Here is a 16,107-nt window from a genome sequence, read left to right as displayed (position 1 = left end):
AAAAATCATATTTCACTTTTTGCCAAATTAAAAGGAAGAAAAAGCCTTTTTTAGTGAGTATGCTGCATGGATATGAGCACTGGGGTTTGTATAAGAGCGAGAGAAAGGCATAGTTAGGGAACAGTCAAAGACGAGGAGCAGGGTTGGAGAGAGTTGTTGGGAGAGAGGCTATCGATAGGGCTGGGGCTGAGTTAAGGCCAGTTTGTTAGTTCTGGCTAGTGTCGCTCAACAAAACAAACAAACAACAAAAACAAAAACAAAAATACATACATACAAACAAAAGAAAGAAAAAAAGAAAGCAAAAGAGAGGATTTCCACCATCAGAATTCATTAACGCAACATGCCAGATGTTTGTGCCATTTTGAAGTGTTTTGCAGGATTGTTTCTTCACACTTCAATGGTGTGTATGCATGCATTTACGTACACTTCAAAATGACTCAAAGATCTAGTGCTGTGACTTTAATAGCAAGAGCCTCTGGCTACTCCTTATTCCTCTTCTCATCTGCACTTGGTATACTGTATCGTAAGCTGTATCTGTACTTTTACATCAACATACACTTTCTTTCTTAATTCATTTTACAAATATGAGTAGGCCTACCCTTTTTATTGTTTACCTATGTATGTTGGCTCTCAGGGTTTTTTACATGTTGTGACTGATGTATGCATGTGCACACACCCTGTTTGTATGTATGTCTGAGTGATTGTATGCATACTTGTACCGTATGTTCTGTATGCTTGCATGCATGTACATGTATGTACTGCCCTCGAATGTCCCTCCCTCTAACCCACTGAATCTGTGGCACGAGAGTTTCACTGTATTACACAGGATGTGCATCAGTAAAACTGAGCTGACTGACAAGTTCCTGCAGCATATAGTACATTTACGTTATCTCATATGTTAAGTGCGCTGAATTCAAAGCTCATCATTCAAAGCTCATCAGGTTGGCATAGAAACCATAGAATGCAGTGTTCTATTAGTTCTAGAGATTTATTTTTGGTTGCACAGACGCACAGGCATATGAAAGCATGAAAAAAACATGCAATTTGCCAGTGGCTGTTTTTTTTTTTTTTTTAATGGTCAAGTGACACTTTGTCGCCTACTGTAAAATTGGCCTTGTAGGGGTAAGGGTGATATTGAGGGAGGGGAGTAAGGGAGGAGAGGAGTACAATTGCAGGAATCAGTATTCCCATAGCGAGGACACGTCCACTTTGTCTGCGTCTCCCTTCAGCGTTCCACCCTGGTCTCCGCGCAGGTAATTGCCGCTCTTGCTCTTGATGGCCACCCTGCCGTGCTCCAGGAATTCTAGGAAGAAGTCTTCAGGCTTGTCCCCGTCAGAGCAGACCAGCCCGCTGCTGCCCACGCACCAGAACTTCCCGCTGCCCGCTGCAGAGAGCACCAGAGGGAGGGTTATTCATCAGGGGGGTGTTTCTCTAGTCTGGTATGACCCGCCCTAAAATATATCTTCATTCATACTTATGGTCTGGAGGTTCTTTGACCTGACGCGATTAGAGGGGCAGGAAGATTGCGCTCAGTTCTTATTTGAAACAGTTGGACAGCTCTCACCCAATCGTTCTCTTACTGACCAGCCGCCTGGTAGCCGAATCAACCCTGCCCAGAAAAGAACCTTCAGACCGTGAATAAGAATGAAGAGTATTGTAGAGTATGCAGTATTATCAGAGAGAGTAGAGAGAGAGAGAGGTTCCATTGGCCCATTGTATCCGGGTTCTATTATTGCAAGGGGGGGGGATCCCCCTTTAGGCAGACCTAAGCAGACCTAAGGACTGTTCTATTCAATGCTAGGAGTATTATGACACGCCCCTTTAGGCAGACCAGAACCTGGTCATGTTAGGTGCCCATAGCAACCTATTACATTGGCATATCTCTATATACTTAAAGAATCTCTGGTATTATGGGCGGGTCACCAGGCAAGCATTTCTCAACAGCATGATTGTTAACTAAGTTAGCAACTTACTTGCTTGAAATGCAATTTCCCATAGGCAACCAACTAAGTTGCTAATTATTTAGCGACAACGCTTTTGAGAAACAGGGTCTAAAACGAGAACAATATTACAAACAGAGGTGACAAAAACCTGGTTCAGAAGTTTTAAAAAAAACAACAACAACAAAACGAAAACCCTGCCACAGTTTCATTCCAGCACAGCTGATGTGCCATTGCAATCAGCTGATTCAGAGCTGCTTGGATCAACTTTCTGGCAGAGTTTTACTTTCTGAACTCAGATTGGTACCACTGGTTACAAAATACTGTAGTGGTGTAGTCTATGTAGAACGCCGGTATATGCAGTATACCCACCAGAAAAAAATGGGGATTTCAGCATACCCACCTAATATTGCAAACTGTTCTGTATATATCCAATAGAACCAAATTCATTGTTCCATGTTTAGAATAGCACGGGCATATTTAATCAATGGTGACTCGTCATGGAATGTAAGAACATGACAATACTCTGCTCAATAAGATTACAATCGCATGCATAGCTGTTTCATTGACCAGCCCTGTCTATAGGCATGAATGTCTCAAATTAATTAGTGCCATTAATATAGGGGTAACGCTGCTTGCATGAACATCTATTGGCAAAATGCTGATAGTGTGAGAAACAACCCGTACCAAGACAATGGCACACAAGGGTGGCCATGCTAACATTCTGACATCTACTACTCGATATTCTTGCGAAAAGGTTCAGATTCACCCCAAAATACACTAGAATGCAGGAAATTGCATCGGATGTTCACAATGGTTCCCCCTGCCTCTGAAATATTCCCTTCATTTCGCGGCCCCTGAGGAGCCCCGAACCCTGGTTTGGGAACGAATGCACCTATGGCATCTTAAATATACAGTATACCCACTACAAAAAGTAGACTACACCACTGACATTATATGACATCACAGTAAATCTGACATTCTTGCCTTACGGTTGCCTCTAGTACAATACAAGGGCAGTCCCCATTGAAGCAACGCGGCATAGGATGCCTTGCAAATTAGCAATGGCCAGAGGTGATTTTAGGCTCATTTAGGGCACCAACCGAGATTTCGAAGAAATAAAAGTCCAAAAATAAATCGCCGCATGAAGTGTCTCCCTGCCTTGCCTGGTCACAAGATGCACCTCTGGCAATGGCTTTAAAGGGGAACATCAAATACAGTACATACAGTATAGTGTTCCCTCACAACATTCTTCCTACTGATTTGGGATTCACACCAGCATCCCTTTGCTTTCAAGACCAAATCCCGAACCATACCAGTCATAAAAGTCTCTCTCTCTCTCTCTCTCTCTCTCTCTCTCTCTCTCTCTCTCTCTCTCTCTCTCTCTCTCTCTCTCACACACACACACACACACACACACACACACACACAAACACACACACACACACACACACACACACACACACACACACACAGCAACCTTCTGTCACTTACATTTGATGTGGTATGCGCCGTCACTGAAGTGCAGGGCAAATATGTCATAGATGGAGCGGTTGACGTCCAGCGTGTTGGAGCTTTTGTGGTGGCACACGAAGCCGTTCTCCCCTCGCAGGATCAGGATTGGCCGGTTGATCAGCTTCATCAGGAACTGCTCGTCTTCCCCTGCAAGTACAGTAAGGGGTCAGCCAATTACAGTCAAGAGGGCAAGAGGTCAGCCACTTACAGTCAAGATGGGGTGGGAGAGGGCAAGGGGTCAGCCAATTAGAGACATGCTCCTCATTGTACCGCTCATGCAATCAGACAAGCAGAGGGGTAGGTAGACAGAGTAGGCAGCTGGACATATGGACAGACTCTTTGATTAATGAATTGATGGATGGATTGATTGCTTTATTAGTTGATTGGTTGGTTGGTTGGTTGGTTGATTGATTGCTTGCTTGATTGATTGATTGATTGATTAATTGATTAATTGATATACTGTATGAAGAAAGTACTATATAAATTTAAGAAAGTATTATCAAAAGTACACAAAAATATACTTGAAACCCTGTCGAGTGGCCCTGTTTGCAACACACACATACACACACACACACACACACACACACACACACACACACACACACACACACACACACACACACACACACACACACACACACACACACGGCCAATCACCTGCACACACCACAACTCAGTCCACACACATGCCTCTCACACTCACCCACTGTGTCGCTGACGGCTGCAAGCTGTCCATTCTTCTTGGTGCAGACAAACTTGCCATTATTGGCTTTTAAAGCCACACGCCGACCGAGCCACTGAATATCAAACATGGCGTTGGCTTCTCTGTGGGACAGCAGAGGGAAATGTCAGAGGCCAGAGTAGCCGGAAGGAAATTGTAAAGACGATGCTGTTGACATTTGATTTGATGTGTTGCGTGGGTTTGTTTGTGTAGGGATGGTATCCTGGAGGTCTAAGAGCAAAGTTGCTCCAACAGTGGGCATATACAGGAATGGAAACTTCTACCCTAGGTGCTGTCAGTGTCTACCAATGACTGCTGCAGTTGAATGCATATTCGACCATAAAGCCCTTGTGGGGCCTGTCACAATTTGCAGGCAGTAGAACATGAAATAGGCAATTTAAGAACACATGCACTTTTTGTGTCATCGCCCATAGTAGTCACATTTGCAAAATTGCCTCATTCACACACATTCGCAGGGCTGGACTGGCAATCTGGCATACAGGGCATTTTCCCGGTGGGCCGACAGTCCTCAGGGGCCGATGCAGTTGCTTTAGTTGTCCTTGTCTTTTTTTCCCTCAGAGACTGGCCCACCATTTAGAAGGGGCAGACCAATTTTAACAAACAATGAACTAAGCCATAATATCATAGAAAAGGTCAGTGAGAGAAAACGGTCTATGTCAAAAATGCCCGGGTCAAATTTTTCTCCCAGTCCAGCCCTGCACTTTGGGCACTATATAGTCCTGACTCAGTCTCCCAGATCCAGACCCACAGTCCTACAGCAAGTCTGGCATGGGAAGCAAGGCACACTGCCAAGTAAGCTATAGGTTTACGCAGTGCCCAATGTGTGTGAATGAGGCAATGCCGTAGGCTGTCCAGTTTAGAAAACCGTGTCAACTGCCAATGGCAGGCAACTTCACCCTTTCACTGTCTTGTTTTGACAGATCATATCGTTGGAGGGGGTGCAACACCTTAGAGTGTTTTGCATGACTGTGGTACGAGCTTTGTTCCTAAGCCTATATATACCGTATATACAGCTTGGTTAAGATGGATTTATGTACGTGTGTGTACAGTACATGTGATTAGGAAATGCTCTCACATCTCTGTGGCGTTGGACTGGATTTCTCCATGTGACACCAGCGTCCAGAATTTTCCGCCGTTGGTCCTGAACATGCACTTCTTGCTCTCTTTGTCGATCTCCATCTGAAATGTCTCCATGTCCGTTTCCACATCCTGGTTTGCTGATATGCTCACGCCTGGGGAGGCACAGAGGCGTGGAGGCAGTCACACACAGGCACACACACACACACACACGCACACACACAGACACACACACACACACACACACACACACACACACACACACACACACACACACACACACACACACACACACACACACACACACACACACACACACACACACACACACACACACAGACACACACAGCACTGTTAACGTACAATCATGATTAGCAAGCTACTGTGCCTCTTCTAAGAAGGGCAGGGTTAGGATTAGGATAAGTGTATAGTTGTCCAAGTGATGAGGAAAAAATGTATGGAAAATCAGTTTAAAATATACGTAGTAGACTTTGTAGGTACACCCACCCAAAGCCACATTTGGAACAGCAATATAAATACCTGTAATGTGAGCCCTCCAGCTACTGTAAATGTTTTGAGGTTTTTCTATCTTAGTAGGCCTACTTTTCTTGAAGCGTAATTAGATTATCAAAACCCTTAAACTTTGAACCTGATTTGTGATGTTGGGTTGTGGGATTTCAGCTGACCTAGCTGCGGCCTGTTCTACCTAGACATTGTTGGCCTCCCCAAGCTGCCTTTACTTTCTATTTAAATCTGCACTGTCACCAACGCCATGATGCTACGATTAAGCACTGCAGTCAACACTCTGGCACGGGCCTCTTAATACACACCATCCCTCCAGGGGAACGCTGTGACAGACAGTGAAAAGGCTTAACTACCATAGTACTACATGTACACTACTATATTCGCAGAGTCTATTGTAATACATTATGGGTGCATTCCAATATGCGTTCTCCCGTCCTCGGCCTGTGCTTGAGGCCTCGCGTGTTGCTGACGCCCCGCCTCTGTGGAGAAAACAATTGGGAGGGAAAGTAATCTCATCGCCCCCTGCTGGCAACGTTCCAAGCCCCTGCAACAAATGAATGGGTTTTTTCTTTGAAAAATTACATCTCGGCCCTGACGACGAAGTAGAAGTAGTGGCAGTCATATTATAGGCAAGTTGGCCCGTTTTATCGAATCAGGTGGTAAAATGTTCGGTTTTTCCCTGATCTGAACTGATTTTAATATTCTTTAAAAAGCTAATGCAGAACTACACTGACTGGCATGTGTGACGTGATTACTCCATGTAATTAGCATAGCCAAATTAGCATAGCCAAACATGAGCCAGAGAGGTGGATACTCATCACCACAGAAGCCATCATATCTACTAGAGAAGTTAAAACCAAACCAAAATGATCGCGTGTATATATGTTTAATAAGAAGACAATGTGGAACTCACAGGATTACAAGAATGTGAAGCTATGCGAAGAACTTGCGTTCATTCGCGTTCATTTGTTTCTCTGTGTTGTCAACGAGGCGCGAAGCACAGCATGCTGGGAGCTGTAGTCCGTTTCCGACCAGATTGGCACAATTTCTATTTTTCTTAAAAGGGCAAAAAATGATTTAAGATTTTCACAGGTAGTAGTTCATCCTATTGTGTACGCTGAAAAATGTGTCTGGTGTTATAGTTCCTAGTCATATCTTTGTGGGATTTTTTTTAAAACTCGTCTATGGGAGTTTCAATAGGATCGCCCTGGTGTTTGGAACGTAACCGCTAGGATCGCTGTTTTCCACTTTCCCTCCCAATACAATAGTTTCCCCGCTGTCAGCAGCATCCTAATTGCAAATGAGAAGATGACATTAGAATTGCGCTTTTGCAAGATATTGAATTCATTTTCTGTCGTCAGTAACGTCATCATGAGGCCACAAGCAGGCAAGAAAATAAGGGAGGACGGGAGTCCGAATATTGGAATGCACCCTATGACATTTGCATTCTGGAAACACATTTATAACAGGGGCTATGTCCTAAGGAGTTAAAGGAACACTCTACCATTTCTACAAATGTGCCCCTTTCCCACCTCCTCTCAGCCGCTGTCTGACTGGTGATATTACTCCTTGTTCCAAGCTAGCATGAAATCACTGAACCGAATAGGACCATTAGCTGCTAGCCCACAGTTCATTGGGGGGGCAATCGCTATTCCGACATACCGCTATTCCGACATACCGCTATTCCGACAGCCGACATACCGTAGGGTTAGGGTTAGGGTTAGGGTCAGGGTCAGGGTTAGGGTTAGGGTTAGGGTAACTGTATGCACTCTCCCTAAACTTAGTAAAAGCTGAGCAACGTAGCACAAACCAAAGAAATTGCATAACTCGCGTCGGTATTCCGACAATAGACATCAATGTCGGAATAGCGACATGTCGGAATAGCACCACGTAACCAGTTCATTGATAGCCTACATGCTAGTTCGGAGGTTCAAGTTGTGTTGAGTCAGAGAACGGCTAGAATAACAGAGTATTTATTTATCTGGAGGGGAGGTGGGAAATAAGCACAATTCCAGTAATGACGGACTGTCACAACAATACAGAAGCACTGGTATTAAGATGTGTGTAAATATTCTCATCCACCCAGTGCAACCTAGATTAAGCATCCAGATCACACCAGTCAAAGTGAGTTACAGTGATTCAGTAGCAGCTGTACTCTTATTTTTGGAGCTTGAGGAATGAAAACGCGGAATTTTTGTGGGAAAATGAAACCTGTTGAAGCTCTATTAAGAATTTTGTGTCTTGCGATTTAACTCTTTTGAATGACTGCCATCTATGCTGTTGTGCTACTCCACCCCACACCAATGCAGCTATTCCAATAATTTCTCTTCTGAGTTTGGTGGAAATGCATGCAAAAACTTAGCAAGGCAGAATTTTATGGAATTGCACACTAACGACAAATTGTTTTTTTTTCCGTTGACCTTGATGCCCTGTGTGAGATTAAGAGTGGTCTTAATCTGTTTTCGTTATGAGTAAGCATCTCTATCACCCACCACTGAGATTTGAGTCATTTGTTTTTTTGAGTGGGGGGGATTAAGGGAAGACCAGGAGAGAAACTAATTGGATTCTAATCTTAATCTACCACCATGCCCACGGTCTACAGTGGTACTCATGTCTTTGCCTGCTCAAGATTAAGTTTAATTGAATTCAATTAGTCAAAATGAAAAACAAAAATCAATTTAAAAAAAATTAGCTACAAACTGTGGCGCAGCGTGTGTAATTAGCCATTACGAGCGCCGTGGCTAATCCCATTTATCCTCATTACGTACCAGGATACATTATCCATAAATCAATGGAATAACATGCACTGATAATCTCACGGCTAATCTGAAGAGTACACCATTGACATAAATAGACTTGGTTGGGTTTAGTCATTGTACTGTATCTAAGGATGACTCAATGGGCGCACAGTGGGATCTTAGCAACGAGGTGGCTACATATCTATCTTAAGTACAGTACAGTATCTGCCGTCACTGCTGTTCCAGGAGAGGCAGTGGACAGGCTGCTGACCAGTAGACTAGCGTCTAGCACAGCTCAGCGGGCTGCTGGAAGTCGTGTCATCTTCTTAAGCCTGTTAGCATTCTAATCCACACACACGCACACACATACACACACACATGTCTATGCATATACACGCGTACGTGTGCCCACATGCACGGACGCACACACACACACAAACACATACCCACTCACTCTCTCTTTCTATCTCTCTCTCTCTCTCTCTCTCTCTCTCTCTCTCTCGCTCACTCTCTCTTTCTCTCTCTCTCTCTCTCTCTCTCTCTCTCTCTCTCGCTCACTCTCTCTTTCTCTCTCTCTCTCACACACACACACATGTATGTATGCAACACTTGTATGTGGGCAGAATCTAACACACACAGATTCCTGACCACGCATACACACACAGGCAAGGCGGCACGTGCAGTTAATAGGCTAAGCGGCTCAATATGGTGAGTAGGAAAATGGCGGCGGACCAGTCAGAGAGGGAAGTGCAAACCAGGAAGTATAGAGCAGCCATGTGGGCCTGCTCTACTGTATGTGCATATGGCCATGCCATAGAGCTAGAACATAGAGCTAGAACATCAAGTTTGTCAGAGGGCGCGCTCAACTTCTGGGAAAAAATTAATGCCTTTGGGTGCGCGATAAAAGGTATCAACTTAAAGAAGAAAAATCCACACTCACAGGCTACGTTTCATTATTTATATATAGATTACCACCATGTCCACAAGCAGACGCGTTTCGGCTCTTAAGCCATCATCAGTGCGTGGTACCTTTAGAGCTAGAGCATAACAAATAATAAAGTGGTCACACCTCCAACTGTCGTGGCAGTCCTGGCAGCCATTTTTTTGGAGGTAGACCTGTGCAATGTAAATTAATGGAGAAGGGGCTCACCCCTGTCAAAAAATAGTTTAATTTTGTGAAAATATCCATTGACACACCATACAAGGGTAACATTTGAAATGTGCGCCTAGATACCTAATATAAGATTTACTAATGTTAAAATGTATATTATTGATTCATATGACAATAAGTAGATATTTAGGCTGACATTTCAAATCTGGTCCTTGCTTAATGTGCATATCCATGGCGTATTACAGTAAGACATTTTTTGACAGACGGGTGTGTTCTCCATTGATTTGCATTGACTCCATAACACAGCTCTACCTACACAAGATGGAGGCTGTGCCCTTTTCCAGTGTTGTTGCATCGCAAATTGCCATGTCTGTCCACTCATGTAATGTTCTAGCTCAATGGGCAATGCCTATGTGGACCACATACAGTAGGGACACAGGGTCACACAGAGTACATTTCGCAGGGTTCATGCAGCACATACACCACTTCATACAACATTCAACACTGCAAGTGTCACATTTTTTTCTACATGGTCTCACATCCCATAAGTGTGGCACTGCAAGTGACAAAACCGTTTCAAAAATGTAGACCTCAAAAATGTATACCCCAAAAATGGATAAAGCATCTTAAGTGAAAGACATAGCTAATGTCTTGAGTTTCACTGTAAACTCATTTTGAATTTATTTGACTCGTTCATGAACATTGACATTGAAAGGTTTGACTAAGTTTATCAGTGTGGAACGTTGGTAGATGGATCCGATATAGCTCATTTAACACAACTGGATTTTAATTACTCCTTCCACTCTAGTCACCCAGGAAGCTTCATAACTGTCCAATTTACTCTGCTTGCCTCACTGGTTTCCAAAACTGTAGTGTCTTTAGTTGCTCTTTGTGTGTGTGTGTGAGTGTGTGTGTGTGTGTGTGTGTGTGTGTGTGTGTGTGTGTGTGTGTGTGTGTGTGTGTGTGTGTGTGTGTGTGTGTGTGTGTGTGTGTGTGTGTGTGTGTGTGTGTGTGAGCTACGCACGCATGCATTTTGTGTGTGTGTGTGTGTGTGTGTGTGTGTGTGTGTGTGTGTGTGTGTGTGTGTGTGTGTGTGTGTGTGTGTGTGTGTGTGTGTGTGTGTGTGTGTGTGTGTGTGTGTGTGTGTGTGTTATTGCATGTGTGTGCGTGTGTGTGTGCTTGTCTGTGAGCATACGTGCATGTATTTGTGTGTGTGCGTGCGTGCGCGTGTGTGTGTGTGTGCGTGTGTGTGTGTGTGTGTGTGTGTTTATGTGTACAGTTGGAGGCTAAGCAGAGACAGCTGGTGGATTCATGTAGGCTGGTGATCAGCTGGGGACACACCCGGTTTAAGAGCGGGTAGGCAGGCCACTGACACACAACATGCACTGACACGGATCCACCTGTGCACTCGTGAGCGAGGGTGGTGTAATGTGAGGGTAGTGTGTATGTCCCTCTCATTTAACCTTTATTCACTCATGAGAGGCTTCATTGACACTGAGCTTTTTTTAACCAAAATATAAACACACATTTCCCGACTGCAGATTGCGTCCTATATATACATGATAGAGAAATAGGGAAAGTGTATGAAATATAGTGGTGTAAAGCATCTCTTCTGAAAAGCTTATAGTCCATTGTGGTAGCCAACAAGTAGTTTTTGAATACTGCCATTTTTTACCCATGGTTTATTTTGAAAGTTTTCGTAATACATTCAGAATGTGTAATTTTAATGCAACACAACTACTGGCCATTTTTTTACTTATAGCCCTTTGTATGTGCGAGACATACAGTAGGTGCGGTAAGAGTAGTGTCTGAAAGGTCAATGGTACACGGTACTACAAAGGCAAAGTAGACTACAGTAACTACATGTTTTGTAAAAATTGAGTTTAGCCGGAAAAAGGTCTTCATAATAGGGATGCAAACGATTAATCGATTAATCGACTTTAATCGATGCGTCAATCGATTAAAAAACATGAATCGCAATTAATCGACAATTCAACTGACGAGAAAGACCCAGGTGAAATGGGCATGTGAAGAGTGTGTGTGAGGAGGGGTGTGAATAGTGGGAATATTTAAATCACCTTTGGATTAAAAAAATGAAATAGAATTAATTTAAATGTGGTATTTTATATCAATTTTAATTAAATTTTTTAGATTAAGTAGTTTTTTTTCGAGAAACATTGAGATTTCGGGGGGAAAACGCCGCTTATCAATTAATAGTAAGTCGATCGATAAGGTTATCAACTAATGATTAATGAATTAATAGATAATTTGCATCCCTACTTCATAACATCTCCTTTATCTGTGACAAAGTCTTATGGTCCAAATGGGTAGAGATATTGTTAACTTTGCAGTAACTACAATATCCAACCTAATGCTAGTACTTTGAAGGCTTTTCTCTGTTTCAATGTTGTCATAGCTACTGCACTTTGCCTCTCTGTAGAACCTAGAACAGGCAACTGGAGGCCCGGGGGCCACATGCGGCCCGCCTCCTTACTCAGTGTGGCCCTTACATGCATGGTAAAACATGACTTTAAAAAATAATGAGAAGATTTTTTTTAAACCACTACTGAACTAATTCATTGTAGTCATACTGTTGACCGATAGAGAACACTCCTATTCGTTATACACGATATCGATAGTCAGTGAGCAACCAAATGCACCTCGAACTCTGCGAGTTGTAGACAGATCAGTGATCATGTGGCCCTCCGATGGTGGCGATAAGAAAAAGTGGCCCTCCTTAACATGAAAGTTGCCCATCCCTGCGCTAGAAGGTTAAACTGATGGCATATGAACGGGCAGGTTAAACTGGTGAAGGCTGAGACTTTTGTTGAGATAGAATGCCATGGAGTCCCTGCCATGTCAGGGGGTCAAGGGATGGATGTGCACATGGTGGCGGTGAGATGGAAAGTCTAGCCGTTAGTCTTGTGGTCTTATTAAGGGCAGAAGATGGCTACACCGAACGTCGGCTGGAAAATGCACATGCTTGTCTGTCTTTGTCAGCTCATCTTTTTTCTGTTTCAGTCTTTTTTCTGCTACAAACAGCCGGTCTCTCTCTGATTCTCATCTCTATCCATCTTTTTTCCATTTCAGCGTTTGCTCGCCCATACAGCCTAAGTGCCTCCCCACAGCCAGTAAGTGTGTATTTATAACCCCAATCCTGAAGCTCAGTGGTAGTAATTAAGGCATGGCAGGCAGTGTCTGCTGCCGGCAGTGATCTGGGCTAAGCCTGACAGAAAGACGTACAGAGAGAGAGAGAGAGAGAGAGAGAGAGAGAGAGAGAGAGAGAGAGAGAGAGAGAGAGAGAGAGAAAGAGAGAGATTGATAGACACAGACAGGCAGACAGACAGACAGACAGACAGAAAGACAGATATCTCTCTGAGAGAGAATGGTGAAGAGAGAGACAGAAAAATAGAGAAAGAGCGCAGGAGAGACACAGGGAGAGATACAGAGAGTGAGAGAGCAGAGAGAGAGAGAGAGAGAGAGAGAGAGAGAGACAGAGACAGAGACAGAAAGAGAGACAGAAACTGAGAGTTAGGACTCAGGATTTCTGCTGGGTCTGACAGCTCTCATTAGGCTACACCTGCTTAGCCCTACATGGCAGCGCAGCACACTGGTCACCATCACCCACCCACCCCCATCATCATCCTCTCGGGAACTCACATCGCCTTAACGACTTCCCCTTCACCCACCTTCACTCCCCATGCCCCCCTTCCCCTCCTATCATCCACCCGCTGACTCTCACCTTCAGACCACCCCTCCAACACCTCTACACCTACCCATCTCGTTATCACCCCCATCACCCCTACCTCTACATCACATCTCGTTATCACCCCCATCACCCTTACCTCTACACCTACCCATCTCGTTATCACCCCCATCACCCCTACCTCTACATCACATCTCGTTATCACCCCCATCACCCTTACCTCAACATCTAACCATCTCCCCTATCACCCCCCCCTCACACACACACACACACACACACACACACACACACACACACACACACACACACACACACACACACACACACACACACACACACACACACACACACACACACACACACACACACACACACACACACACACAAACAAACACACACACACACACACACAAATACATAGCCCTCCACCTATCATCCATCCACGGACTCCCACCCTCAAGCACACCCTGTACCTCAACCCCTACCCAGCCTCCTTCCTCCTTATCCACTCACGCACGAACACTCCTACCCCCCCCGATCCCCTCCTCCCCCCACGTTCTCCCACATCCCACTCTCCCTCCCCCACTCCCACATCCCCCTTCCCCTTCCCCTCCTCTCCCTCCCTCCTTTCAAATGTCACAATAGGACAGTGTGTCTTGCGTGTGACTCCTTGGCTTCTTTACCTGTGCTAACCTACTGCATAGTAGTTGCGCAGTAGTTGTGTGGCCAAGAGGCCAAAGTAACCCATGAGGCTACATGCTATAATAACTTTACTTAACTAACTGTAACTGTAACAATAGAATATTAACTTTCAAATATATATATTAACATTTTCAATACACTTTTCCACAACTTGATGAAGAACTTGGATTATACAATGTGAGCCTGTAAGATGAAACAAAATGAAAGAACATTGTGATTAGTGATTAGTCGAAAGATCCCTCTGACCACTTCATGTCTATTTGGACATTTAGAATTCAATTTAAAAGCTACATTACAATGCCAGCGTGATGTCAATAAAATACTTCATAATGGTTCGACCAAGTCCTTGAATCCATGTGCGTGTCCTGTGGCACAACATGCTGTAGCACAAGGGATCTTAGTATTGGCACCGTGCCCATTTTCAGCCATTTTTGTTTGCACAAGTATTTATCCCTTGCTTACTTTTTTACTTATTGCGTGTGGTAAATAAATTACATACTGTACATGCTGCACTGAAGAGTCAGATTCTTTGAATTCATGTCTCGATTTACGGTACATTATACATTATACATGTCTTTAGGGACAACATAATGTATTCTTTTACACAGTTCCTCTTCCACTAGAAATGAGGCTTTACTGGGGGATAACTCACAGGAAGCTTTTGTTTTGAATAAACAAACTCCATCTGTTCAACCAAAGACGTGGTAGTCATGGCAACACATACTTCCTTCCTCTGAATCACTGCTACCTACGAACACACATCTAGAAACGTGGGGCCCAAATAAACCACCGGCACCCTCGAAAACAACACTGAAGTCAGAAACGATCACACAGGCCAGCGGAGACACGCGAGCTTAACAATAGCCAAGCAGCAGGGTTCCCCGTCACCTAGCCAAGATGTCACCACCCCCTGTGATCTGATCTGCTGGGATAAAGCTGCCCAGGTAACGCCACCCGACGTCCATCTCCCCGATCTGGCTCAGGCAAAAAAGCAGACCACAATCATGACGCTGGAGAGAGCGCAGCAAATTATTATTATTTGTAATATCCCCTTAAGGCGCGGCTTTATAAATTCATTGTTACCAGTATGGTAATGACCAAGTCATGGTGCATTACTAAAGGGCCTGTGTTGTGTCATAGTATTGTAGTGCTATGGTAGTTACATTTCAATGTGTATTACAGCGTGCCATTGGAGGTACGGCGCGCATTAAGGGGCGACTGGATGTGACATTTGCATTTTGAGCCCTTCTCTGTAGAGAGGGACCGGCTTTTTTTTTTCTTCAATATTGGATGTGACATTTAGAACCTTTGCGTTTTGAGCCCTTCCCTATAGAATCCCTATATACAGCTCCCAATAAAAGAATACAAAATGTATTCATCCTGCGGTTCCAAGCTTTGTGTTTCAAGCACTCTTCCCTCTTCTGAACTCCTCCAACCCCACTCCCAGTCCAGGTCTCTGTGATCTTCTGAAAAGGGCAATCTCATCATCCCCCGAGCCAGACTCCGTACTGTTGGTGACAGAGCTTTTTGTGTTGCTGCCCGCTCTGGAACAGTCTACCTCCCAACATACGCCAGGCCCCCACACTGGCTACGTTCAAGAAGCACCTGAAATCACATCTATTCACAGAGGCATATGGACTTTAACTTCACTGGCCCTTCCCCTGCAACTTCAACCCCCCAATGTAAAGCGACCTTGGGTTCCTTGAAAGGCGCTATATAAAACCAAGTTATTATTATTATTATTATTATTATTATTATTATTATTATTATTATTAGAGAGGCTTTATATGAAAGAATAGAAAATACAAAAAGAGCCCTTGTGTTTCACACTCCTGCATTTGGAGCCCTTGTGATTGAAACTCCTGCATTACGAACCCTTGCATTTCAGACCCTGGTGTTCTCCAGACTTACCCTGGCGCATGGAGACGAAGCGGTTGTTGACGGCCTGGAAGACCACCTGCGGGTGGCTCTCCTCCAGGTCGAACAGCTCGTCCTTGCCCGGCTTGGAGCAGCGGCCCGAGCGCAGCGTGCCCGTGGGCCCCATGGGTGTC

At 44.3% G+C, this 16,107-nt stretch overlaps 1 protein-coding gene across 1 annotated transcript in view; it reads right to left on the bottom strand.

The window, feature by feature from the left end:
- Nucleotides 1-1,178: 1,178 nt before the first annotated feature.
- fscn2a (fascin actin-bundling protein 2a, retinal) overlaps nucleotides 1,179-16,107 on the bottom strand; it is a 15,612-nt gene continuing 683 nt past the window's right edge. The window contains exons 1-5 of the mRNA XM_063214753.1: nucleotides 15,968-16,107; nucleotides 5,273-5,429; nucleotides 4,159-4,280; nucleotides 3,435-3,602; nucleotides 1,179-1,384 (exon numbers count right to left, since the gene is read on the bottom strand). The exon at nucleotides 15,968-16,107 is cut by the window's right edge and continues 683 nt beyond it. Of these exons, the coding sequence (XP_063070823.1) occupies nucleotides 1,179-1,384; nucleotides 3,435-3,602; nucleotides 4,159-4,280; nucleotides 5,273-5,429; nucleotides 15,968-16,107 (793 nt within the window). The remainder of the gene's footprint in view (nucleotides 1,385-3,434; nucleotides 3,603-4,158; nucleotides 4,281-5,272; nucleotides 5,430-15,967) is intronic.

Source organism: Engraulis encrasicolus, chromosome 2 (genome assembly GCF_034702125.1).
Source record: "Engraulis encrasicolus isolate BLACKSEA-1 chromosome 2, IST_EnEncr_1.0, whole genome shotgun sequence".
NCBI classification, from domain to species: Eukaryota; Metazoa; Chordata; class Actinopteri; order Clupeiformes; family Engraulidae; genus Engraulis; species Engraulis encrasicolus.
The sequence above is the reverse complement of the archived record's forward strand: the minus strand, read 5'-3'. Positions and strand labels throughout refer to the sequence as shown.